Source organism: Silene latifolia, chromosome 4 (assembly GCF_048544455.1).
Source record: "Silene latifolia isolate original U9 population chromosome 4, ASM4854445v1, whole genome shotgun sequence".
In the NCBI taxonomy this organism is placed as follows: Eukaryota; Viridiplantae; Streptophyta; class Magnoliopsida; order Caryophyllales; family Caryophyllaceae; genus Silene; species Silene latifolia.
The window spans coordinates 22,071,665-22,097,695 of record NC_133529.1 but is presented as its reverse complement, the minus strand read 5'-3'; the positions used below and the strand labels follow the sequence as shown (position 1 = coordinate 22,097,695).

At 36.3% G+C, this 26,031-nt stretch overlaps 4 protein-coding genes across 8 annotated transcripts in view; all 4 read left to right on the top strand.

Moving 5' to 3' along the window:
* The window catches only part of LOC141653233 (pre-mRNA-splicing factor ATP-dependent RNA helicase DEAH1-like), a 221,466-nt gene extending 215,213 nt beyond the window's left edge, over nt 1–6,253 (top strand). For all 4 annotated transcript variants that reach the window (XM_074460931.1, XM_074460928.1, XM_074460929.1 and 1 more), the window contains 11 exons: nt 91–180; nt 1,557–1,643; nt 1,976–2,091; nt 2,174–2,240; nt 2,732–3,772; nt 3,887–3,949; nt 4,084–4,207; nt 4,304–4,404; nt 5,102–5,170; nt 5,288–5,360; nt 5,802–6,253. In XM_074460931.1, the coding sequence (XP_074317032.1) occupies nt 91–180; nt 1,557–1,643; nt 1,976–2,091; nt 2,174–2,240; nt 2,732–3,772; nt 3,887–3,949; nt 4,084–4,207; nt 4,304–4,404; nt 5,102–5,170; nt 5,288–5,360; nt 5,802–5,851 (1,881 nt within the window). In that variant the 3' untranslated portion in view covers nt 5,852–6,253. The remainder of the gene's footprint in view (nt 1–90; nt 181–1,556; nt 1,644–1,975; nt 2,092–2,173; nt 2,241–2,731; nt 3,773–3,886; nt 3,950–4,083; nt 4,208–4,303; nt 4,405–5,101; nt 5,171–5,287; nt 5,361–5,801) is intronic.
* Nucleotides 6,254–7,807: 1,554 nt separating this feature from the next.
* LOC141651226 (uncharacterized) lies at nt 7,808–10,648 on the top strand. The gene is made up of 2 exons (XM_074458945.1): nt 7,808–10,259; nt 10,371–10,648. Exons 1-2 carry the CDS (start codon nt 7,808–7,810, stop codon nt 10,646–10,648), a joined length of 2,730 nt encoding a protein of 909 aa, XP_074315046.1.
* Nucleotides 10,649–11,647: 999 nt separating this feature from the next.
* On the top strand, nt 11,648–19,427 carry LOC141653229 (diacylglycerol kinase 1). The gene is made up of 9 exons (XM_074460920.1): nt 11,648–11,710; nt 12,457–12,686; nt 13,212–14,767; nt 15,121–15,487; nt 15,930–16,006; nt 16,388–16,507; nt 17,102–17,266; nt 17,938–18,075; nt 19,109–19,427. The coding sequence occupies exons 3-9, from the start codon at nt 13,610–13,612 to the stop codon at nt 19,256–19,258; spliced, it is 2,175 nt and encodes a 724-aa protein (XP_074317021.1). The 5' UTR covers nt 11,648–11,710; nt 12,457–12,686; nt 13,212–13,609; the 3' UTR covers nt 19,259–19,427.
* Nucleotides 19,428–22,824: 3,397 nt separating this feature from the next.
* On the top strand, nt 22,825–25,721 carry LOC141653228 (UDP-glucose 6-dehydrogenase 1-like). Of its 2 annotated transcripts, XM_074460917.1 has the most exons (3): nt 22,825–22,891; nt 23,314–23,776; nt 24,496–25,721. In XM_074460917.1, exons 2-3 carry the CDS (start codon nt 23,338–23,340, stop codon nt 25,497–25,499), a joined length of 1,443 nt encoding a protein of 480 aa, XP_074317018.1. In that variant the 5' UTR covers nt 22,825–22,891; nt 23,314–23,337; the 3' UTR covers nt 25,500–25,721. The 2 variants fall into 2 exon arrangements, with proteins under 2 accessions (XP_074317018.1, XP_074317019.1); XM_074460918.1 differs by lacking the exon at nt 22,825–22,891 and having other exon boundaries at nt 23,049–23,776.
* Nucleotides 25,722–26,031: the final 310 nt, after the last annotated feature.

Here is a 26,031-nt window from a genome sequence, read left to right as displayed (position 1 = left end):
GTTCTTCTGGCTTTGTTGCTGTTTAGCTTTTAAAGACTTAGAGCTATTATGGTGAAGGTATTGTGCTTATGATTTATTTCTTCATCATAGATCCTTATTATTGTCGGGGAGACTGGTTCTGGGAAAACAACTCAGATACCACAGTATCTTCACGAAGCTGGATATACAAAAGTTGGCAAGGTATGGTCTTTCTTCTTACATACTCAGAGCACATGCTCTTTAAATCTGATTCGTCTCCTGTGAATTAAGTTGTTGAATATATATTTGCACTCAAAATTTCTCTGGGGCAGTGAGTTATGCCACTTCTTTACAATGAGATTGCCGGAGGTGAAGTTTGGGATGCACATAAAGACTCACTTGTTAGTTTAAGTTTAGGATGTTGTGGCTGTATATATCTTAGCAGTTTCCTTATGTGTATTGACTTATCTAGTATGCTTGTCAGCTTGCGTATTACATTTTGGCAGAGTACCATTGATTTTCTTAATTGTATTTATCGTGAAGGTTGCTGGTTGTTTAAAATTTGGTTATTATATTATTTTATTATTGCTATTATTAGTTCTCAACACAATTAACGAATCATTATTTTTAAGCAGTCCTCCCTTTCGGGTTTCCCACTCCCTACAATTAATATTGCGTTTGTCCATGGGTGGGTTGGAGAGGTACATCTTAGTGAATTATCCATGTGGCATTGTTTGACTACTCGACTATCTCCTTCTTGAATGTTAGCGATCATTTTACTTTACGGATATTGCATCTTTGTGTCAAGAGTTCAACTTCAGATCTGAAGCTGCTGTGCCATTGGAGTAAGTGCATAATATGACAGCCGCTAACCTTAAAAAAGCAAGGGAAATTTCATATGGAAACAGTTGCTTTGTATTTACTCCGTAATGTTATATGGAACTGTTCTCCATTGTTTGTCAATGTGCATGGCAGTTGGCATGCTTCGCCTGTGTGGTTGACAGGGAGGATTAAATATTCATTTGTCTGCTTCCCCATACAGGCGTTTGTATGGACGTATGTCGTAGTTTTGGTCTATTAGAGTTGAAGTGTGCATGTACGTTTAAAGTTTAATAGATCCCTTTTTCCGTCTGAAAGTCCTAAAGAGAAATCGCACAGTGACGAGTCACCCCAATCTCTTTTAACAGCTAATAATTGTACTGATATGCGAGTTATATTGCTTGTGGAAAGTTTCCTGCAGTTTCATATTCTGGGGACTGAGATTACCTTGTGGTTGTTGCAGATGTTGAGTTTGTGACATATGTAAAGCTTATGCTCGCATTACATAGTTTGTGGCAGCCAAATTGCCATTACAGCACTAGTGGCCATAATGGTTATTAGGTTTTATGTCTGAAATTTGTGTTGCTTGAGTTCTCCGTTTCTGTCTCCTTGTAACCCCTGGGCTAGTGCTAGGCAATTCATCAGGAAAAAACACCACCTTGGCTTTTCATAATGTTCATATTGTTGAAAATGGCACCGCACTGTCCATTACTAGCTCTGTTACCGTCATGGCATGTGTCGTTATATGTAATGGGAGTTTAATAAATATTCTGCTGCAGATTGGTTGTACTCAACCTCGAAGAGTTGCTGCGATGAGTGTTTCTGCTCGTGTTTCCGAAGAAATGGGTGTGAAACTGGGTCATGAGGTAACCTTATTAATATTTTCTTGGATTTTGCATTACTTTCTGATATATGAGTTTACTTTACACAAATCATGTAGCGTAGTTTTTTTAAGTTAGTGCCAACTGAGGGTCAACATGATTCGTGGTAGGACACAAAAATACAAGGCCAAGTGTAATTGTTAATTGGAGTGTTGTGTGTTTTTGTTGCTTTTAGCTTTGTGGTTAATTCTCAGTGGCTTAGCTTCGTGATTAATGGTGGAATTATTATCACTTTTAAATGCAAGTACATAGTCAAAATACCTTCTGCCATGTGGCTAAATGATGCGAGTATAACTTAATATATGATGTTTTTTCAGGTTGGGTATTCTATTCGATTTGAAGATTGCACATCTGATAAGACAATTCTTAAGTATATGACTGATGGTATGCTTCTGCGTGAATTCCTTGGTGAGCCTGACCTTGCTAGCTACAGGTAACTTACCCTTTCCTGTGAACTTCGTTCGTACTGATAATATATGAGCTCATGCATTCATCTGATAAATCAAATATTTCAGTGTTATTATGGTTGATGAGGCCCACGAAAGGACGCTCTCAACAGACATATTGTTTGGTTTGGTTAAGGTATGTGCAATCTTTCGAAAAATCAAAATCTCAATTCTATGCTTCTAACTTCTAAGAGCTAGTCCAATGGTAAGCCAGTTGCAACTAGCTTACCTTTGCCACATCAAATGTTAAGCGACAAATATCTTATTGGTTGGTTTTAGTGGGTCCGCTTAAGCTACTAGCCTAATGAAGCTAGTTGCTCAACCCAAGCAATCCTACTTGGCTATCTCCAATGGTTTAGCCACTAGCTTAGCTAAACCATTGGACTTGCTCTAATGAGGTCTTGGCCTAGTGATATAGAAGGGCCTGTGGACGATAGGTCAGAGATTTGAATCCCACTCGGCCACTCCTCTTGCAATGTACTTCCCGTAGAGGCTTCTTTCACACTTGCATGTCTATTAATCTTAATATAGTTGCTGATGGTTGGTCTTTTTGGAATAAAGTTCCCCGCTGCTCCCATCTTCCCGCTTCTATGACTTTGTATTTACTCCAGTTGTTCCATACTGTAGGATGTTGCTCGTTTCCGGCCAGACTTGAAGTTACTTATTTCAAGTGCTACTCTCGATGCTGAAAAGTTCAGTGACTATTTTGATGTTGCCCCTATATTCAAGATTCCTGGTAGACGTTTTCCTGTTGACATACACTACACAAAGGCACCAGAGGCTGATTATCTGGATGCTGCAATTGTTACTACATTGCAAATACATGTTACACAATCTCCTGGGGACATTTTAATTTTTCTGACTGGCCAAGAGGAGATTGAAACAGCTGAGGAAATATTGAAGCACAGGACTAGGGGACTCGGCACAAAAATTGCCGAGCTGATTATATGCCCCATTTATGCCAATCTACCGACCGATTTGCAGGCAAAGATTTTTGAGCCTACCCCAGAAGGGGCCCGTAAGGTTGTGTTGGCAACAAATATTGCGGAGACATCTCTAACAATTGACGGGATTAAATATGTGATAGATCCAGGATTTGTCAAAATGAAGTCATATAACCCTCGAACTGGTATGGAGTCCCTACTAGTGACTCCTATCTCTAAGGCATCGGCAAATCAACGTGCAGGTCGATCTGGACGAACAGGCCCTGGAAAGTGCTTTAGGCTTTATACTGCATACAATTATTATCATGATCTGGAAGACAATACCGTGCCTGAAATTCAGCGAACAAATCTGGCTAATGTTGTACTTTCTCTCAAGAGCCTTGGAATCCATGACCTACTGAATTTTGATTTCATGGACCCTCCGCCGTCCGAAGCGTTGCTGAAGGCCCTTGAGTTGTTGTATGCTCTCGGAGCTTTAAATAAGCTCGGGGAGTTGACTAAAGTTGGAAGAAGAATGGCAGAGTTTCCCCTTGATCCCATGTTGTCAAAGATGATTGTTGCATCAGAGACATACAAATGCTCAGATGAGATTATTACCATTGCTGCCATGATTTCTATTGGAAGTTCAATTTTCTATCGTCCCAAGGACAAACAAGTCCATGCAGACACTGCAAGGATGAGATTTCATGAGGGGAATGTTGGGGACCATATTGCACTTCTTAAGGTGTAGTGGACATATTTCTGTATGATTTTTCTGCTTTGTTCACTTCTTTGTACTACTATTAAAATGTACTGATTTTTTCTGTCCTGCTGTTATTTGTTCTTTCCAATTTCTTAGGTATACAATGATTGGAAGTCATGTGATTTTGGTAGCATGTGGTGCTATGAGAATTACGTTCAGGTATAATTAAATCCTTTAGTTCTATTTTTCGTTTGTTTACATAGGTGTAATAGTCCATCTATCTTTTAGACTATTGGAAATACGTAATTAATTAATCGTTACGATCCTATATTTTTTATTGTAATGGACTCTAGGTCAGGAGCATGAAACGGGCCAGGGATATCAGAGACCAACTAGAAGGGCTTTTGGAGAGGGTTGAAATTGAAATTACATCAAGCTTAAATGATTTAGAAGCAATTAAAAAGACTATCACAGCAGGTTCTTGCACGAACGGCTTCCTTATCTATCTTAATTTAGATAGTGAACCTGTAGAATGCCTTTCATTAGTTTGACACCTTTCTGCCTTTGAATCAGGCTTCTTTCCTCACTCTGCGAGGCTACAGAAGAATGGGTCTTATAGGACAGTCAAGCATCCTCAGACTGTTTACCTTCATCCAAGCTCTGGTCTAGCTCAGGTAAGCTGTTTACTGGTCTGATGAGAACTTAAAAGTAAAGTCAAAAGTTTGAATTATCAATTATGCATCATATATGGTTCATGTAATTGGTAGCAGAATTGATATGTTGTTTGTCAAAATTAGTACTGTAGAGAGGAGACTGATGTTAATTTGTAGTCTCGTTGTACGTGTTAGAGATTTTGATAATGGTGTGACGCTGAAAATGAACCAAATAACTATATGAGAACTTGATTATTAATCCAGGATTATGAGCTAAGAGGAATCTGGAACTATAGGATTTGCAGGCAATAGAAGTGATTGTTTACCTAGGCTGTTGATAGATACTCCTAGCATTTTACTTTTTTGCAAAGCTTTGTTACACCTCTTCTGACCATACGACAATGAGTGACCATACGACAATGAGTGTCAAGTGGAATGCAGTATTGTGATAATTCAAAATGTTTTGTATAACATAGCAGTTCGCAGATGATCACTGGATGATGTTCAAATTCATTTTTATTGCACATTTATGACCGGGAGTATTATTTTTATATGTTCATAAGTGTGTAACTACTAGTATGGAGTATCTGACATAGTTATGGAGTGACGTTCTTTTTCTATTTCTTTTGTCATTAGTCTTGTTTTATACTTGTAACAAAAGAACCTCATGGCTGGTTGATGTTGCTTCTTAAATGAATGAGCGTTTGTTGTTTAACAGTTGGAACCCTTGCCAAGATGGGTCGTGTACCATGAACTGGTTTTGACGACAAAGGAGTACATGAGACAGGTACCTTTTCTCTGGTCTTCTATGTGTAGCTAGGAGTGATTTCTAGCTGAGACTACGAAAGAAACTCCTGCTGCCTTCTGTTTGGTTACTGATACTGTTCACTTTGACAAATTGCAGGTAACTGAGCTTAAACCCGAGTGGCTGGTTGAGATCGCTCCCCACTACTATCAGATGAAGGACGTTGAAGATCGTATGTCATCTCCGTACCATATCACCATTTTTAATTTTGTGTCATACACCATAAGGATTCACCCTCTCTATTTTACCTTTTGAGCAGACCGTATAAAATGACCTTACTAGAGACCCACATGGCCACGTTAGACCAGAACGAATGACTAAAATATGACCTGAGCTTAACTCAACCGGACATTGACCTGACAGGAAATCGCACAACCACCTTATCCGAAATGACTAATTTGAAATTGCACTTAAATTTCTTCACACATGATAGAAACCTAAATAAACATGTTTTAAAGGAAATGACCTGATGATCACTTATGAAAGAAATCTGTAGCGAAAATTCCCCGATTTGACCCAAAGTGACCCAACCATTGTTCTACCAGAATGACATATCTACAGATCATTGTATTTGCAGGCACTTTTATTAACATGATTTGTTCTCTTTTGGCAGCATCAGCAAAGAAAATGCCTCGTGGAAAGGGACACTCGGCTGCCATCTAACAAATTTGTCTGTGGAGTGTGTGAACGCATCATCTGAAGGCAAAATATCCCTTCCCATTCTTTAAGGCGGAATCAGATTTCTTTGCAAACGGGAAACCTATTAGTTATGACGTCTGTTTTTTGAGCTCTTGAAATCTACCCAACCCTGCAAAAGTATGTGCATGCGGCACTAAATTATTGCGGAGCTGATACCCTTGACGTTTATATTTTAATTGCCTGTGATTAATTTTAGATGGTGGAATATAGCAAATGTTAATTAGATTGCTAGGTAGGGATATAGACTTAAGTTTTGACCTGTGTACAAAGTAGTATTAACCAATGCTTCCGGAGTTCTGGTGAAAGCACTTCTCTTCTACTGTAAACCAATGCTCATCATTAGCTTGTTCAGCTTCATTTTTTCCACTTTTGCATTGTAAGCGTCGTCAAATTATGTCGTGTTGTAGTAGTTTTGCAGTGCGTCTATTCTCTCTTTTTGAGGAGTATTATGATCGCTTGGAAAGTTCCGCCGGAATAAAATGGTATCAAAGCTGCAGGGGGTAGGTCAGTCTGAATTTGCCAGACTGACCCAGTCTGTGTTGCGCCTGACTGGGTTTTCGACATAGGGAAAGTAACTGTTGCAGTGCATTTGAGCAAAGCAAAAAGTTTCATTTGTCTTTCATTTGACAATTTTTTTTTTTGCTGTTACTATTTGCTGAGTTTGAGGGTTCTTTAGAACCTCGTAGATCGGAATAAAATTGGGTGCACTGTGCACATCAAAGGACAAATGAGTGATTAAATTTTGGAAGGGTATGTTGGTACCCACAAGGCCACACCCATGTGTCTGAAAACTACTCATATACAGTTATACCTATCCATCACCAGTCATCAAGTCTCCTTTGCGGTGGATATGTTCGCCATAAGTTTACAACGGGTCAAGTATTATCCATGTAGGTAGACAAGTCAACATATTGTTACTCCTTAGACACTCTGCTTTTGTTTTATCTACCAATATGAGTAGTACTTGACACGTCGTAAATTTGTGATTTGTGACAAATATACCCGTAAAAAATGAGAACCTCATTTGTGTCCTCTCAGATGTCTACTTGTAAGTTGTAATAAATCATAAATAAATGGTTCTCTTTCAATAGAAGCACAAAAACAAAGGCCGACAAGGTTAGATTCGAAATAGAAAAGCAATAAAGCAGTAATAAAAATTGGAGAATTAAACAAAAGCAAATTATTCTAATTTCAAAAACTCAATATTTTAATATGTTTAGTAATAGTATCTCAATTGTTTTTGTCGATAAAAGAATAATTGACGTGTTCATTTTCATCACGTCACATGTTTTCGTGGATGTTGGAGAAAAAAGCGTCAATTAAAGATTCGTGTATTTTTTAGAAGTTTGTGTACAAATCTTCTATTTTTGCAAAATAGTAAACCAGTTTATCTAAGTAAATATTCTGATATATGAACCTTAAAATGAATTTGTTTATTGCTAATGAGAGGTTTGTTGTAAGAAAAATTGTACTCCTTACTATTCACAAAAAAAATTCCTATTTCCTTTTTCCTTTATTTACAATGTTTTCCCTATTTCTTTTTTTGGTAAGTGTTTGTGTGGTTTAAATTTAATTGTATGGTGAGGGTAGTGTATTTGTGTGATCCAAATTTATTTATAGGGTGGGATAGTGTTTCGTTAATTTTTGTGTCAAAATAAAAGAGGAAGTTAATTATGAATAAGAGGAGTATATCTTTAATGATCTGACATAGAAGAAAGCTCAAAAGAGGCGCATTAACGTGTTTTTGATCTCTACAAACATACCATCTTGGACTGTACGAGAACAACTTGAGATTTCCCATTCTATATGCTAAATTATGTTGGAATGTGGACGAGTAAGTAATTTAGTAAAAGAAATTCATGTTTTTATGGATAAAATAGCAAAATACTCCATAAATTAAATAATGATCAGGTGGATAGTATGGCAAAGCCTTTTACCAGAAAAGATGTTCGAGCAGCTGTTTTTCAACTTGGGCCTACCAAGTCACCGGGTCCGGATGGTATTCCTGCTTTATTTTTTCAAAGATACTGGTTTCATGTTAAAAATGAAGTAACGGAGGCTGTGTTGTCTATGCTTAATACTGGTACTATTAGTCCGGATATTAATCGGACCTCTATAACCTTGATTCCTAAGAACAACTGCCCTGAATCAGTTGCACATTATCGCCCCATCAGCCTTTGCAATGTTATAATGAGGATTGTTACTAAATGCATTGCAAACCGGTTAAAACCTATGATGTCTGGGTTAGTTGGGGATTATCAAAATGGTTTTATTCCTGGCCGGTCCATTGCTGATAATATCTTAATTTCACATGAGATTTTTAGTCATATCTCTACAAAGACTAAGGGTAAGAAGGGTTATATGGCTCTTAAAATTGACATGAGTAAGGCTTATGACAGATTGAGATGGAATTTTATCCGAGCTACTCTTCTTACTATGGGTTTTCCTAATAACATTGTCAACCTGATTATGAATTGCATCCAGTCGGTTAGTTATGAAGTGCTTATTAATGGATCCTCTGGAAGATCTTTTAAACCAGGAGCTGGAATTCGTCAAGGTGATCCTTTATCGCCATATTTGTTTGCTCTTTCTTCTGAAGTTCTTTCTCGTCTAATCATTGATGCGGAGGATAAACGCCTTCTTCATGGGATTCAAATATGTCGTAATGCTCCATCCATTTCACATCTACTGTTTGCTGATGATTCAATATTCTTTTTGGATGCTAAGATTAATTACTGTCAGAGATTACGAGATATCCTTGATATGTATTGCCAAAGTTCAGGTCAAGTTATTAACGACAACAAATCTGCCGTTTCTTTTAGTCCAAATTGCAACTTACAGACTACTCGTGAATGCATTAAGACTTTGAAGGTTTCTCCTAGTAATAGTATGGGTCAATATTTGGGGCTTCCTACAGATTTTGGGACAACTAAAAAAGAGATCTTTTCCTACCTCGTTGAAAAGGTTCGTAAAAGGATCTTAAGTTGGATGAATGTTCATTTATCTGCTGCTGGTCGACTAACTCTTATCTACTCTGTTCTATCCTCACTATCTCTTTATTCTCTATCGGCATTTCGAATGCCGGTAAGTGTGAGTTCAAAAATTGAATCTTTGATCTCACAATTTTGGTGGGGTGGCTGCCGTGTAGAGAAGAGTGTTCACTGGTGTAGTAGACTTTTTTTACAATGTCCTAAATCTATGGGAGGTTTGGGTATTCGAAATGTTACCTGTTTGAACCAAAGTTTGTTGGCCAAAATTGGGTGGACTATTTTGCAAAAACCTTTGAGTTTAATTGGTCGTGTTCTAGGACCTAAAATTATGATTTCAAAGGAAACAATTCGGAATATGGATTTAACTAAGAAAGGTTCGTTTTCCTGGGGTGTTCGTAGTATTCGGTGGGGTTTGGAGCTTCTGCGAGAATTTTTGGTTTGGGAAGTGGGTTTCCCATCTACTCTTGATGTCTGGACAGATAATTGGATTCATGGTTCGTCGCTTGCTCATTTACGAAATCTGTCGGATCATGATCTGCTATCTAAACCTACTGTTCATGTTTCATCTCTCCAAAATTCTAATGGGACTTGGAATTTGCATATGGTGACTTCTATCTGTGGTCAGGATTCTATTCCGTTTATTATGGCAATTCCTATTCCTTGTTTAGATACTGCTGATAATCTTTATTGGTCCTTGACAAAAAATGGGCTTTTCTCGGTTAAGAGTGCTTATGCGATATGTTTCTCTAAACATTTGGCAAACAAGGCAACTCTAAAGGATAGAAATCGTTTATCTGCTTCTTCCCTCGTTTTTTGTCAAAAGGACTTATGGTCATTACCTATTCACAATAAATGGAAGGTTTTCTTATGGAAAATTTTATGCAATGCACTGCCTTGTGGATATGAAGCGCTAAAACGGAATATCCAGTGGAATTCCTCTTGTATCTTATGTGCTTCTGACCATCTGAAGGTTGAGTCCTTAGAGCATCTTTTCCGTGATTGTAACGTTGCAGCTCGGGTCTGGTTTGGCTCTCAGTTGGGTATCCGTTGCCAGCAGGACGCCTCTTCTTCATTACAAGAGTGGATTATTAATTGGGTTAAATATTTTCAGAAACAAACAAATTATCTACTCTTGATTTCATCTTTCGTCAGTGTTTTGTGGCAATTATGGACCATGCGCAATAGGATGATTTTCCAGCATGAGGAAATTGATTTTTATAGCATTTTCCGCCTTTTGTTTTTTGATGCAAACAACAATATCTGGGTCCAGCAGCAACGACGGGGACGAGTTATTTCTGCATATTCGGCAGACCCTTTGGATTATGATGGTGCATCACTAATAATTCAGCATTATCCTTATCTCTTGGTTGGTTCTAAGCTTTGTATGAATCATATTTGAATAAAATGTGATGCGTCATGGAAGTCGACTTATAAGGCTGCTGCGGGATGGTTCTTTCAAGATGATGTGGGTCAGATTTTTCATTACGGTTCAGCTCCGTTCTGGGCGAAATCTGCCTTCCAGGCTGAAGCTACAGCTCTTCATCTTGCTATTTCCGATGCTATTAATCATGGGTTTCGGCATTTGGATGCCACTTCGGACTGCATGACTCTTGTTTTACAGGTTAACGGCTTCGCTGATATCAACCAGGAGGCTAAATCAATCATCCAGTCCATCTCTTCGCTAGTTTTATCTTGTCATTGTTTTTCTCTTAGTCACTGTCCTCGCAATCTTAATAGGATTGCCCATACTATAGCTAAGTCTATAGTATGAATGGTAATCTTTCAAAAAAAAAAAAAAAAAAAAAAAAAAAAAAAAAAAAAAAAAAAACTTTTAAACTAAACTAGTTTGATGTATAATTTTCAACTTAGACACTACTACCTCAAGTCCTCAATATCTCAATTATTTATGTATGAAACATTTGCTTTTAAAACTTCATATAAACGTCAAAATTGAGATACATCAAAGACAAATATAAGAATTACGTATAATAACATAAAATAAAGAGTATTTGTAATTTGAAACTCCCACCTTCAATATACGTTAATTTCGAAACTCTACTTCTTATAATTTATTTTCAAAATTTTTATCCTTTATAGCATTTTATCTGAAATTCCCACCAAAAACCTATTTTTACCTAAATATAAGGTTTTTAACCAATGTCAGTATGTCACACATGATTATATATGAATGAGTTTTTCCTCCTATCTAAGTTAGCTTTGAGCAAATACTCGTACGTAGACAACATGATTGATAATAATTGACATATCTTTTATTTTGACAAAATTGAATTAGGAAAATGTGTAAAAAAGATGAAAAAATTATACTATAAAAAAAACGTATTAAAAGTAGTAAAAGTTATCAAAAACACAAAACTCCGGAGAGACGTCTCTTAATAACGTTATTGAGAGACCTCTCACATGATGGGGTGAGGGACCCATCAAATTTCTTTTTTTTTTTTCTATTATGTCTCCCACTAAATTAGTGTGAGACAGTCTCTCATAAGACCTACTGTATCAAAAATAACTCTAAAATAAACAATTTAATATGTAATACTACTCTATATATTTTAATTATGGTAACTATATAAAAAAAATGAGAGTTATATAAAAAAAATCTAAAATAAACGAACTAATATTTTAGTGCATGTAGTGTTACATTAATCATATGTATAAAAAAACATTTAATTTAATCATCATAATAACCGATAAAGCGATAATATCATTGATAAAATGGACGCAAATTCTCTCAATAAAAAATAAAAATGGACAATTATATTTTATTATCAAGGAAACCTTAGCCTAGAGGGTAACATCTTCATTTAAATTTTAACTAGTTTTAAACCCGTGCAAAATTGCACGGGTATGTATTTGGGCCGGTATTAATGTTTTTAGATGTATATTTTTTTTTTTATTTCTATTGTACTTATCTAGTTGGACTAAATCAACGATCTACATAATTAATGTTTAAATTTGTTACAAACACGTGTTCACATGCACTGGTTTAAAAAATTATATTGTCATGTTGTTGCTGCATGGTACAATAATATTAACCAAAATACATGAATATTTTATACTCCAAGTAAATACTCCGTAAAGATTTATTTTTAAAAAAAAATTTATTGTACCATGTAGTTTTAAAAAATTATGTATGTAATTCATTTGCGTTTTATGTTCTATCCCGTAAATAAATGTAATTCTTTCTCGTAATTATGTAATTTTATTATTATTTAATTTTGTTTTAAAAATTATGTAATTCAATTTCATTTATTCCCATTTGTAATTCATTCTGCTTATATGTTATTAACTTTATTTACACGGAATGTATAAAATTATTTCATAATATTAATTCATAAAATTTTTTCATAATATTATTTACGGAATGTATAAAATTATTTCATAATATTAATTCATAGAATTTTTTCATAATATTATTTCATAGAATTTGTTGCAAAACGAATGCATTGCACACTAACGGGTCCCACTATAACATGAATTTCCAAAAAAAAAAAAAAAGGCTGCATTAATGACGTGGCGCGCTGAGGATTGAGTATTGTCTTTTGTATTAATATAGATAATAAGATTTTATATACTCCAAATTTAATTAAAATGAAAATAAAATTCACTAAAAAACAATCTAGTAGTATCTTTTTTATTGTTTTGTATTTTCACCTGAATCTTTCTGACAGCGGTCCTCTCTTTCTCCGTCTAAAAATCGCAGGACAAATTGCAGCAAAACCCTAGAAATTTATTAGACAAATTTGATTAAGTATAGCTATAGATCGTGAGAAAAACATCATAATAATTACTGGGTAATTCCTTAATCTCTTTATTATATCAAATTTAACTATATAATCCCCTTATTTTTCCCTCTTTTTTTCTGTATATATTGTTGGTTTCTGTAAGCATTTTGAAGATGTAGTTGTATTTTTATGTACCTCTCAAATATCCTTTTACTGGGTAGTTATGATATGCTCATATAATGATTAAAGTTTGTATATTTGTTCCAAATTTATCTGGGTTTTTGTTTTTGGGAAATTCCCAATTTGTTGTTTTTAGGGTTTGAGCTAGTTATTGATATTGTGTCTTGAGGTTTTTTTAATTAAATCAGCTGTTGGTTCAATCCATTTATTAGAATGGTTTGGTTTGATTTGGTTTTTAGTGCATTGTATTAGCTTTATGGTTGTACTAATTCGATGTCTCGAAAAAGTGTGTTAGAAGCATGAGTAGCTTTATGGTTGTACTAATCCTCTCGAAAAAGTGATGGTTTTTTGGTGCTACTGCATTGGTGGGTAAGTTTGTTTTAGGTCTAATAGTTTATTTTGTGTTTATTGCAGTATCGTTGAGTACCCGATCATTGTTGTAGTTGATAATAGGCTGCGTATTACGTAGTAGCTTGTGAGGAATCACTGCTCGTCTTCCAGCTAGAACTTGTAAATATATAGTTCTGAGAACTGTATTAAAGCATAGAGGTGTGTTAAAGGAGATGTTCTGGAGTGGAGATGTTGGGATCCGCGTTAATCTATTTTGGGATTGATGTGGGTTGATTGGTGAGAGGGCTACATAGTATACTGGCTTCTTCATCGATGTGCCATTTCACTAAGAAATGTTGTGTTGGACTTCTTCAAGTGAAGATCTAGACCTTTCATTTTAAGTGTGACGGAAATTAGCTTGGTATTTATAGGTCCTCTACATTCACCCCTTTATTTGTGTTGTAAAAGTCACTATTTGAGGAATGGATGATCTTCCTGATTTGTTTGCTGGCAAAAATCTTGCTGAAATGGCAGAGTCACGGTTCTTTGTCCTCTCTTGCTTTGTTGCTGGCCTAGTTGGGATTTTAACTATAGCATTTACTGCTTTCCAATGGAGAAGAAACATCAATTTGACCTGGATGAAAGCTATAGCTAGATCCAAGAAAAACCCCAAGGCGAAAAATAAAGCTCCGGAAACTTCCCATACTTGGATCTTGGAGCCTGTAACTCGCGCAAAAAATTTGAATTGTTGTGTATGCTTGAAATCCTTGCCCCCTTCACAAACTCTTGGACCAATGGTGGTGTCGGATAATTTTTTTTATCGCTGCCATATTTGTGGGGCGGCTTCTCATCTGGGCTGTTCCTCAAATGCACACAAGGATTGCAAGTGTGTTTCAATGACGGGGTATGAGAACGTCGTGCACCAGTGGGCTGTTAGGTGGGTAGATATTACAGATCAAACAGATGAAATTTCTTTTTGTAACTACTGTGAAGAGCCTTGTAGTTCATCTTTTCTCAGCGGGTCTCCTATATGGTGTTGTCTATGGTGCCAAAAGCTGGTTCATGTTGATTGTCACACCAGCATGTCTAGTGAAACTGGTGATGTATGTGATCTTGGCCCTTTGAGAAGGTTGATTTTATCTCCGCTTATAGTCAAAGAATTGAGCCCAACTACTGGTGGAATTTTGAGCTCGATTACTCAGGGTGCTAATGAAATTGCCTCCACTGTGCGTGGGCGTATAAGAAGTCAAAGCAAAAAACATAGACTCAGCAACGGGTCCTCAGCTGACACAAGTAGTGCCAACACCACTAGTGACACATCAGCTGACGCCACTGTTGGTACTAGTCTAACAATTGATGGCTCTCATAATACAGAGGAAAAGGATAACGGTAGTATCAACATAGGAGAACAGTGTAGTAATGGTGATTTGAATAAACATCTAGATTCAAAACCGGGTATTAGTAGAAGTTCCTCAATCAATCAGAAAGATGACTCTCAGATTGTGCGTAGACAGAAATATGCAATCCTTGATCTGCCAGCTGATGCACGACCTCTCCTGGTGTTTGTCAATAAGAAGAGTGGGGCTCAGAGAGGGGACTCGCTTCTACTGCGGCTAAACATGCTGTTAAATCCGGTTCAGGTTATACTTCACTTTGCGTTTTATTTATAGTACTATAGTCTTCTGTTCTTTTTATTGCTGCCATATTTGTGGGGCGGCTTCTCATCTGGGCCCAATGGATTATGGCTTAAACCCGGATTATGTGTAGATTCTCGTAATTTGGTTGATTGATTATGAGTTATGACTATCATTCTTTGTAGCATATAATCATAGGTTTTAATTATTCCTATGCAAGAAAGGAAGTGTGATGGTCTAATTATTCCAGGCCATCCCTTGTTCTCTTTCAGTATGTGTGTAATTTTATTTGTTTCACTATGCTGCCTGTATGTCTGTCTCTATTTTATCAGGTGTTCTAAAAAACTGCCTCGATACAGGTTTTCGAGTTGGGCCCAAATCAAGGGCCTGAGGTGGGCTTGTATATGTTCAGAAAGGTGCCTCATTTCAAAATTCTTGTATGTGGAGGAGATGGTACTGTGGGTTGGGTTCTGAATGCTGTAGATAAGCAGAATTTTGTGTCTCCTCCCCCAGTTGCAATTCTTCCGGCAGGTACAGGGAATGATCTTGCGAGAGTTCTTTCTTGGGGTGGTGGATTGGGCTCAATAGAGAGGCAGGGAGGCCTTTTCACAGTACTTCAAGACATAGAGCATGCTGCAGTGACCATTCTTGACCGTTGGAAGATAGCAATATTAAATAAGCATGGGAAACAACTTGATTGCCCCAAATATATGAACAACTATCTAGGTGAGTGTAGCTGAGTTGCTTAATGCTTCCTCTTTAAGGCCGTCCTGTATTTTTCAAGATTGTTCAGCTCATCCTCGGTCCAACAACATAGCTTGATTTCATTAAAACAAGGATGAAACCAGATGGTTTACTTCAAAAATCTGTGATACACTTGAATGACAACTTATTATCTTTGCATTTCTTTTGTAAATCTCATGACCCTGTCTGCTAACCTGGAATATCTCGATTTTTAAGATTAGAGTTCTCTAATGTTTTGCTTAGAAATTTTTTATTGATTCTCGAAACACTCCAGTGAGTTGGGTGTGGTGTTCCTTCCGTTGTTTAATCACATTAACATTACCGCTTTTTTAATTTAGCTATACTTTTTTGCGTTGCTTATGTATTCAAGCTGAGTTGGGGGAATCCCTTTTGTGGTAACATCAATAAATTTTCTGTTTCTCAGGGGTTGGTTGCGATGCAAAAGTGGCTTTAGATATACACAATCTAAGGGAAGAGAATCCTGAGAAGTTTTACAGCCAGGTACCGTTTATAATTTATATCATTCTCTGATCTATGTATTCATCCTTAACTTTTGTGTCTAGTTTGTTCAGAAACGATGGCAAGATGATGATTGTATGTATCATTCTCTGATATGTATTCATCATTTTTCAACAGTTGAAAATATGAGAAAATATAGCTTGTCTATCTTCTTTTTGGGCCAAAGTTACTAGTGCTTTAAAGGGTATTCTAGTTGCCTCTACTCAGAGGAAGTGAGTCCGTTTTGCATTTCTTTGTTTGAATGGGTTCTTGTCCTTCAAATCCCACGTGTCTTTTTTTTTATAATATATTTATTTTTCTATAAAAAAGAACGTATTCAGGTACACTATTATTTGGTTGACACACTTGATTTTGTTTCTGCAGTTCATGAACAAGGTTCTTTATGCTAAAGAAGGAGCCAAAATCATCATGGACAGAACATTTGCAGATTTTCCATGGCAAGTTCGTGTAGAGGTTGATGGTGTTGAGATTGAAGTTCCTGAGGTGAGCACCCCCAAAATCCCACGAGTGGCTCCACTTAACGACTCTAGCTAATTTTGTACTAGTAACTGGGTATTGATAATAGGCATGTGCCAATTTTTTACTGCATCCATAGTTGCGTAATTTTGGTTTCCTTAAACATTCAAGGAAATGTAAAAAAAACCCATGATCTTGTAAGTTAGGGCATAGAAAGATCCAAGTGTATTAATCCCCACCATAGATAACACACTTACTTCGCTGGGATAGTATAGTACTGAAATTATCATCCAACTGTTCAGAGCGACAGATGCACCAGTTTTGTGACTATTCGCTTTTGTGTTTATATTGCATGCCACATATTTCCAGTCAAATTTCAGCAGTTGTTGCAGTAAGTAGAGCCCATTTGGTTTTATCTTCAGGATTTCTGTTTCGTAAACTAATTCAGCTTGAGTGACGAACCATCATTCACTTTGCTGCCAATAATCAGCATTTGAAATATATGGACCCTAAGGAAAATAATGGAAGTGAAGAACAAAATCTTACTTTCTATTTCGCCATTCATTCTGGCAAATCTCTACCATGATTGCTGATGTTGTATTTATCAATATATTATTGTAGGATGCAGAGGGTGTTCTGGTTGCCAACATTGGAAGCTACATGGGAGGTGTTGACTTATGGCACAATGAGGATGAAGATTTTGTTATTTTCGATCCCCAGTCAATGCATGATAAAGTATTGGAAGTTGTGAGCGTATCAGGAACTTGGCATCTGGGAACACTTCAGGTAGATCTTGTTCATTGTCTCTGAATAGTTTTCACTTTTCAATTTGATACCAACCCCATCTTCCTTCTTCTTGACAATTGACATATTTGCTTCCAAAGTTCGATATGACGAAAAGAAGGACAATGGCTGATTGACTATTTATTGGGAGGTTGTCTTGTTGATTTTGATGGCCTTTTTTCATTGATTTTTTAGACTGTTATCTAACTGTGTACAGTTTTGGCTGAACCTTCTTTTTCGCTAAGATAAGCTTTTTAATACATGTCTGATGGGAATTTCAGGGATTTGTTTTGGGGGGCGGGGGTGTTCTTCGGTGATCAGACTGATCACTGTGCAGTTAGGTGGAAATGTTAAACATACTGGCATAGAATGTATTCCATGGCTATCTGAATATACATCTGTAGACCAATCTTCTATGTTATTCGGATACTTCACTTAGTTGCCGTATTCCGTATCCGATACGTTTTTTGTCGGATACGATGACACTTGGATACTTCATTTTAGACCAAAATATTGAAAATTTCGCACAAAATAGCCGTATCACATACTCCGATACGTATTTTGTCGGATACGAGTAGACGAGTCTGAGTAACATAGCCAATCTTTATATGCCTGTATGTATTATTCCCTGTAACCAATCAGCTAAGTTCTCTTCATTGTGTATTTATGTGCAGGTAGGGCTTTCCCGAGCACAAAGGCTTGCACAAGGGCAGACAATTAAGATACAGTTACTTGCTCCGCTGCCTGTTCAGATAGATGGAGAGCCATGGCTTCAGCAACCCTGTACATTGCACATATCTCATCATAGCCAGGTGCTCCACCTTTCCTTGATAGAACTTTATACGTGCATCGGATGCTTGCTTAGTACTTTATCTTTGCAAAAAAGTTTCTATTTATTTTGCACACAATATTAAGGAACGTAATAAGATGTGGATACAAATGCATGTTAATGGAAGGTGTGGGTCACAACTCACAAACCTTAATGAATATAACCTATGCAAAGAAGGAAATATTTCAAGTCGGAAGTTTATTCATGGACATCTCAAAACGGAAACTTTATGCACAGAGGGAGTACTTTTTACTTGTGAACTCTCTCCTGAGCTTAAAGGGCAAACCACTGCAATTCTATGTTCATTTTAGAAAGACAAATTTATTTGAGTGTAAACTGAACCCTTTATTGACTGTCAACTGAACGGATGGAGAGAGGATTTATTAGGTTAGATGCCTGTCATGTGACATGGTTGTTTGTGATGCTTAGCATTATATTTAGGGGAATGATAACTTAAATGGGCAAATTGCTTTTGCCACTTTTTTTTTTTTTTTTTTTTTTTTTTTTTTTTTTTTTTTTTTTTTGGGTGAAGTATTAATTAATCGCTTTATCTAAGTCAGGCATCAAAACGAGTGACACGGTATATTTGTGAGACTTTTGAGACTTTTGAGTGATATTGTGACCACCCTATTTTTAGTCTCGCAATGTAACCGGCTGGAAAGAAGTTGCAGAAATGGAGTGTCATGCCAGCCATGGTATTAAATCTTGGCTGAGGCCAGCATTATGACGGAGGCCAGACCACTATGGTCGATTTGGAAATCAGACTCATACTGAGACTTGATACCATATTTGGCAGCTTTAGAGTTAATAAGACTTTCCCAAGTGTAGATAGGTTTTAGCAAGACGTCTTTGTAGGAATATACAAGAATGATTACCTGCTATAGAGGATCATATTTTCTAACAGCTTCTATAAAATCAAATAATGCTTCCAGCCGTGGCACCTTCTCAATCATTGATTTCAACTTATTTTCTACGGAGTAGTATCTAATTCGATAAAATATTTTTCAATATGTCAGGCGTTCATGTTGAAGAGGGCAGCAGAGGAACCGCTTGGCCATGCAGCTGCAATACTCACAGATGTTCTCGAGAATGCAGAGTCTAGTCACGTTATAAATGCTTCGCAGAAACGAGCTCTTCTACAAGAAATGGCATTAAGATTGTCTTGATAATGATATTTATGTGTTCTACAGAAACAGTTTTGGATGTGTATAGGCTCTGTTTTGTTTATAGGTTTTTGGTTAAATGTAAGTTGAGTTTTCTTAGAAAAGACACGGTTGTGTGACGTGTAGCATCTTTTGTGTTTCATATGATATTCGAAAGGTAAATTTTATTTCATGGTTGCCTTCATTTGAAGTGGCTGTGCATGCTAATCATCTGTGAATGGAAATGGTTCATTTCACCTGCTCTGGGAGATGCATCTTGATTCTTCAGATCTAGCATACCAATATGAGAACCTCTTACGATTTACGCTAACCAACTTTATCACAAGCCATACATATTTCTACGCTGAACGCCTGAACATACCACGAGTATTATGATTAAGAATTTAATTTCGTAAATTAGTAATCCATCTACATATTTATCAAGTTGCTTGATTAAAATTGTACAGTATTTAACTTTTTTTATCACAATTTCAGTATCAAAACTGTTACTTTGAAACACAAAATCTCGTCCACAATGAGACTAATTGACTTTGAAAGCACCTTAGTAACTTCTTTTGAATAGACGGACGCTAATTATGTACCTTTCAAATATAATTTCGCACGCACCCGATAATTATCTTCAAATGCTCATATTTATAAAAAAATCGATCTTAAAAAATGTTTTTTTTTCCCCTAAAACTGCTTGTCATTTATTAACCTTTTGAGAACATTATAAAACTATCTCCTAAAATAAATTAGTCTTACTTATAAATTATAAATTTTGTAACTTACAACGGAGGGATGATATCCACCATCACCCACAAAAAAAATAGGGTATTGCTCTTTCACATACGCATTTTACTCTTTCACATACATTTTTTCATTTTCTTTCCATATCATACCCTTTTCCTAAGCTAGACAAATTAAGTTTTGTATACACCAAACCCTAAAATTGAATCTAATTGTTCTAAAATCTTGAATAATGGATTATAATTCTTCAATTAGTTAAGTAATTTTGTTGTTCAAAAATTATTAATATACTCTATTGAAATTATTAGGGTTTGTCCATTGGTGAAATTGATTGATATTAATGTGTTTCCGGCGCATATAATCTATTGCATCCATATTCTTCATCTTTGTGAAAAGCAATACCCTTTGAAAAAGCAACAGCAAGCAACAAAGATGAAGAAGCATTTGACTAGTAGAGTAGCAAACTGGTAACAAAGATGAAGAATATGTTTTCAGAGCAATATCATAGGTGCGTGTTACCAATTTGCTAGTAGAGTAGTAATTAGTAAAGAGTAATTCTTGCTACATAGAACCATTTGACTCGTTCACAAACAACAAGCAACAACTGACGTGCTCAATTAATGCTTTGTTCTTAATATGGAGACCTTCTTCTCTGAACGAATAAAAAGATATCATTAGACTAGAGTAGAGGCAGCCTGAGGTTGGACGGAGAAACGTCAGGTGCATCGACCGGAGCAAGGGTTTGTGAACGGAGGTGGTGAAGGGAGATGAGGGAAGGGAGGAAGAAATTAATTGGCCGAGGAAATGAAAAAAAATGGCAAGGGTAAAATTGTAAAAAACGTATGTGAAAGAGTAAAATTCGTATGTGAAAAAGTAATACCGAAAAAATATTGGTTTAAATAACTTTACACTTGGGTTGTAGGTTACTAATGAGAATTTGTGTCCTATGAAATATACAATAGCCACACCAACACCAAATAGGAAAAGATACTCCGTATATAAATCATTAAATTGATCTCAAATTCAAGGATGTTTTTATTAATCTGCCTTTTTCAAATTTCCTCAATTTTATTCTCTTTTTAAACAAATAATTATAATTATTTAGTCCCATAGTATATAATCTTCACGTTTAAAAGTCAAGAATTGATGCAAGATTAGTGGGCATACTAGCTATAAGGTACAATCACGTTAATCTCCCTTAATTTTGTTTCCTTAACTTGATGATTATCATGATTTCGTGATTATTATGATGATGGTATCTTAACATAACCGTTACTTTGTTTTTATTATTATTTTAAGGATAAATATTAGCTTTAATCACACTCTTCTTAACCCTACTTTTACAACGTTATATATGCATGCACATTGATTTCTCTTTTTACCCTTTTATCTTTTAAACTTTTTAGTTGTTGAAGGTTATTTGCGTTTTGTAATAATTTGTCATTCATTCAAATAAATTATATGGATTTTTTCAGTTATAATTAACTCGTTAAATTATCTTCGGATGGAGGGAGATACTCAGGACGCGGCCGCTACCTTCGGTGCGCATGGGCACCGGGTAAACCTCGGGTGTACGTGATAGCTTGCAAACCTATCACGTATACTAGGGTGACAGGCTCAAAATCTATTAGACATGGATTCAGGCCATGTGTAACAATTTCGTTTCACTGTTAAATAGGATTTTAATGCGTGAGTGCGTGACCTTTTTGAATCCTAGAATCTTATACATTGAAAGAAGTTAAGAAACATTAAGATCTTACGATTTTATTTGCTTATGTAGTTTTAATCATTGAATCTTAATGTTGTTATACAACACCATATCATCTACGCTTCTGTTTAATGGTGTAGCCGGGTCAAGACTGTCCAACTGAACAATGAAATAATTGAAGTTTTTAATTGCAAATTTAAGTTTTTTTCACTAATATTCTTTCACCTAAAGTTTTCACCGCCCTTAATGTGAAATCCGACCTCGGCTGGGTTCACAAATTTAATTATAGAATATTTACGTGTTTTGCAATATGTTGCTAGTGATAATGGAGTACCAAAATTGTTAGAGATGGCTGTCTGGTAGTGTTGGACTAAATTAGTCAACTTTAGAAAATTTCAAGTGAATATTAACCAAAACAAATTCAAGTCTTTCACATAGATCGTTGAGTTCAACCTCCAGTTTCCCAATTTGTCATAGCCCATAGCTTACGCATTGCCAACTTCTAATTTAGGTGAATTTTCGAGTTGATCAAATGCAGGTTTGGGTAGGACATGAACTAAATTTATGTTGAATGAGATGGGTTAATGGGCCAACCATTCTTGGTTGTATTGATTTCCATTTACCCTTTTACAATATAATAGACGGGAACATTCGAGACATCATCCTAATATCATTATTTTTAATTGATTGTCGATTTTATGTACAAATTAGTCTTACACTCACATATATTAAGCGACGCAATTAATTTAGAAGCGGAGTTATCACTACCTTTTTCCATTGGTTACTTCTTCTCGTTAGGAGTATTTATTATGGTTTGGTAACAACCCCCCTTTTCCTTAGTCAAATGAATTATAAATTCAAGTAATAGTTATTTAGTCCTATAATGGAAGCAATGATATAAAAATAGCATAAAACATTATTGTTAATTTTTTGCCCTATGAAAGTGATTATTTTCTCACTTGTTTGTTACTAAAAGGTGATGTATCTTCAAACGTGATACATGTCCTAAAACACTCATTTTGTAAATATTTAGTCCCCTTTTTAACTTAATAATAATCATTCTTTTAAGGGTAGATCTTGTTTTTATGATGGTAAAAAGTTAATTTTTGTTGTGTATTTAATGCGTTGTTTGGTTCATTGTTGTTCAACAAGTTGTCTTTCATTCCTTTCCCTCACCAAACAATTCATTCTTTCTTAAGGTATTCAATTAATTCACTTTTTTCTCATTCTCGTATCGGTCTAAGTCTTGATCAAAAATTAGTTATCATGCATGTTTGTTGTGTCGTAAACGTAAATGCTATCTATGTTGTGATATTGTAACTATTAAGCGTATGTTCGTACGTACCAATATCAAATAGTTTTTGTTATAATTGTTATGGTCTTTAACTTGCATGTTTTCTTGCATTCTGATTTAATTGAAGTCTTGTACAAGATCGTCTTATGGTTGGATCTTTCTCACAATAAAACAGACTTGCACCTGTGTTTTTTTTTTTTTGTCTAAAGGGAGCCCACGAGGGCGATTTTTGATGCTGACGGGATTTGAACACTTTCACCCGAATTTGTGGTTATCTAATCTGCGAGTAAATGTTTTTTTTTCCTTACACATAACTTCATGATATAGGAAAGCAAGCAAAAAAAATAAGAAATGGTGAAGATATGCTGCATTGGAGCAGGATATGTAGGGGGCCCCACGATGGCGGTGATAGCCCTAAAGGCGCCAACGACAGTGGTGGTTGTGGTGGACATCTCGGAATCAAGGATTAATGCATGGAACAGCAACCAATTGCCCATATATGAGCCTGGCCTTGATGAAGTAGTGAAGAAATGCAGGGGAAAAAACCTGTTTTTCAGTACTGATGTTGAGAAGCATGTCAGGGAGGCCGATATCGTATTTGTCTCTGTCAATACCCCCACCAAAACGGGCGGTCTTGGGGCGGGAAAGGCGGCTGATTTGACGTACTGGGAGAGCGCCGCTAGGATGATTGCTGAGGTGTCGATTTCTGACAAGATTGTGGTGGAGAAGTCCACTGTTCCTGTTAAGACTGCTGAAGCTATTGAGAAGATCCTTACACATAACAGCAAAGGTATTTTCACTGTTTTATTTTTGTTTCTGATAGATTTTTCCATCTGATATAATTAAGTAAAGTAGCGGTCATTTGATGTAATTCTCCCTATATGTTTCTAAGAGAACATTGAATATGAGTGTTAGACTTAAAGGTAAATAGGAGGCAAGGATAAAGGCATAAAGCTAAGCACATGCTGACCAGGCCATGGCCCGAGCAAGTTTTTTAAGAGAAAATAATATACTCAAGAAATTTTTTTTTCCGGAAAGTTGAAACTATGAATTGAAATATAGCTAAGATTTTATTTCGTCCCTAATCGGAGGTTTAGACGAAACTTAAGCCCTTTTAAAGTTCAGTTCAGTTCAATTTTAGTCCTATAAGTTCACTTTAAAGAGTTTCCGTCCAAGAGAACATGGCCTTAATAAGTCGCAACTTTCAAGCTATTTATTGTTGGATCTCCTTGAAACAAACTAATCATGTTAAGGAGCACACCAATTTGTTGGTGTAGTGATTTTGTACTACCACTTGCCAGCTATTTCATTGATTAGTCATGTAAATCTATGTTTCCTCATTTATGATAATGTTAATTAGTAATCACGCAAAGCCATATTTTTCAATAATAATCCTAGCATCATGATAATATCTTTTAGTGAAAGCAAAGTCAAGTAATCACAACCTTCAATTTTAATCTCAGAATCAGTTGTCACGGCCTAATCTTATTTCGTCCCTTCTTGGAACAGGAATCAAGTTCCAAATCCTGTCAAACCCGGAGTTCTTGGCAGAGGGTACCGCGATAGAAGACCTTTTTACTCCCGACAGGGTCCTAATTGGAGGGAGGGAAACTCAAGGAGGACAAAAGGCAGTTCAGGCTCTCAAAGCAGTCTACGCTCAATGGGTTCCTGAAGACCGAATCCTGACCACTAATCTCTGGTCAGCCGAACTCTCAAAGCTGGCGGCTAACGCCTTCTTAGCACAGAGAATTTCGTCAGTCAATGCTATTTCCGCCCTTTGTGAAGCCACCGGAGCCAATGCTTCCCAAGTGGCTCATGCTGTCGGTAAGGACTCGAGGATCGGGCCTAAGTTTTTGAATGCAAGTGTTGGGTTTGGAGGTTCATGTTTCCAAAAGGACATCCTTAACCTGGTCTACATTTGTGAGTGCAATGGGTTACATGAAGTTGCTAAGTATTGGGAACAAGTGATCAAGATCAATGACTACCAAAAAAGCCGGTTTGTGAACCGGGTTGTTGCCTCTATGTTCAACACCGTCTCCGGCAAGAAGATTGCGGTCTTTGGTTTTGCGTTTAAGAAAGATACCGGTGATACCCGTGAAACCCCAGCTATTGATGTCTGTAAAGGGCTACTTGTCGACAAGGCAATCCTTAGTATCTACGATCCTCAGGTGACCGAGGATCAAATCAAGAAGGACTTGGCTATGAGAAAGTTTGACTGGGATCATCCGGCCCACCTCCGCCCTGTAGGCTCTACGGACGCTAAGGAAGTGGTCGTTAGTTTGGACCCGTACGAAGCAGCCAGAGATGCCCATGGGATATGCATTTTAACAGAATGGGACGAGTTTAAGAGTTTGGACTATAAGAAGATATATGATGGGATGAGGAAGCCTGCTTTCGTGTTTGATGGTAGAAACATCGTTGATGTCGACAAACTGAGAGAAATCGGGTTTATTGTTTACTCGATTGGTAAGCCTTTAGATCCATGGATCAAGGATTTGCCTGCAGTGGCTTAATTTCATCTGTTTTCTTACAAGGAACAGCATGGAGTGATGGAGACTTTCCTGAGTATCGGTTTAAATATCATTCATATTCATATTTTAATTGAATTGTTATCGTAATTGTTTTTTTTTTTTTTTTTTTTGGTATTCATATACATATTACAGAGATTTATGTATTACATGAACTCTTTTTGTTTCAATTAATAAACATTGATGATTTTGCTTTGGCCTTTTAAATGGGTTTTGTTCAACAATAAATACTGTGTATCACTCTCGGTTGGGTTCAGGTCTAGCACAAATTCTTATTTAAGACGGGTATTCCACTTTAAACATAAGACGGGTCAAGTGGTTAGAATAAAAGAAAAGTTGAATGCATTGGGAAAGTAAAATTTGTCTTATATACAAGTGAAATGATACTTTAATGTTAAGACGAATATAGTCATCGCTTTAAGCGAGACAGTTGGTTTTTAGACTTTATATTGTATACTATACCATTACATTTAGTCAAAATTCAACCTTGACTAATTAATGATAAAAATGTTTCTAT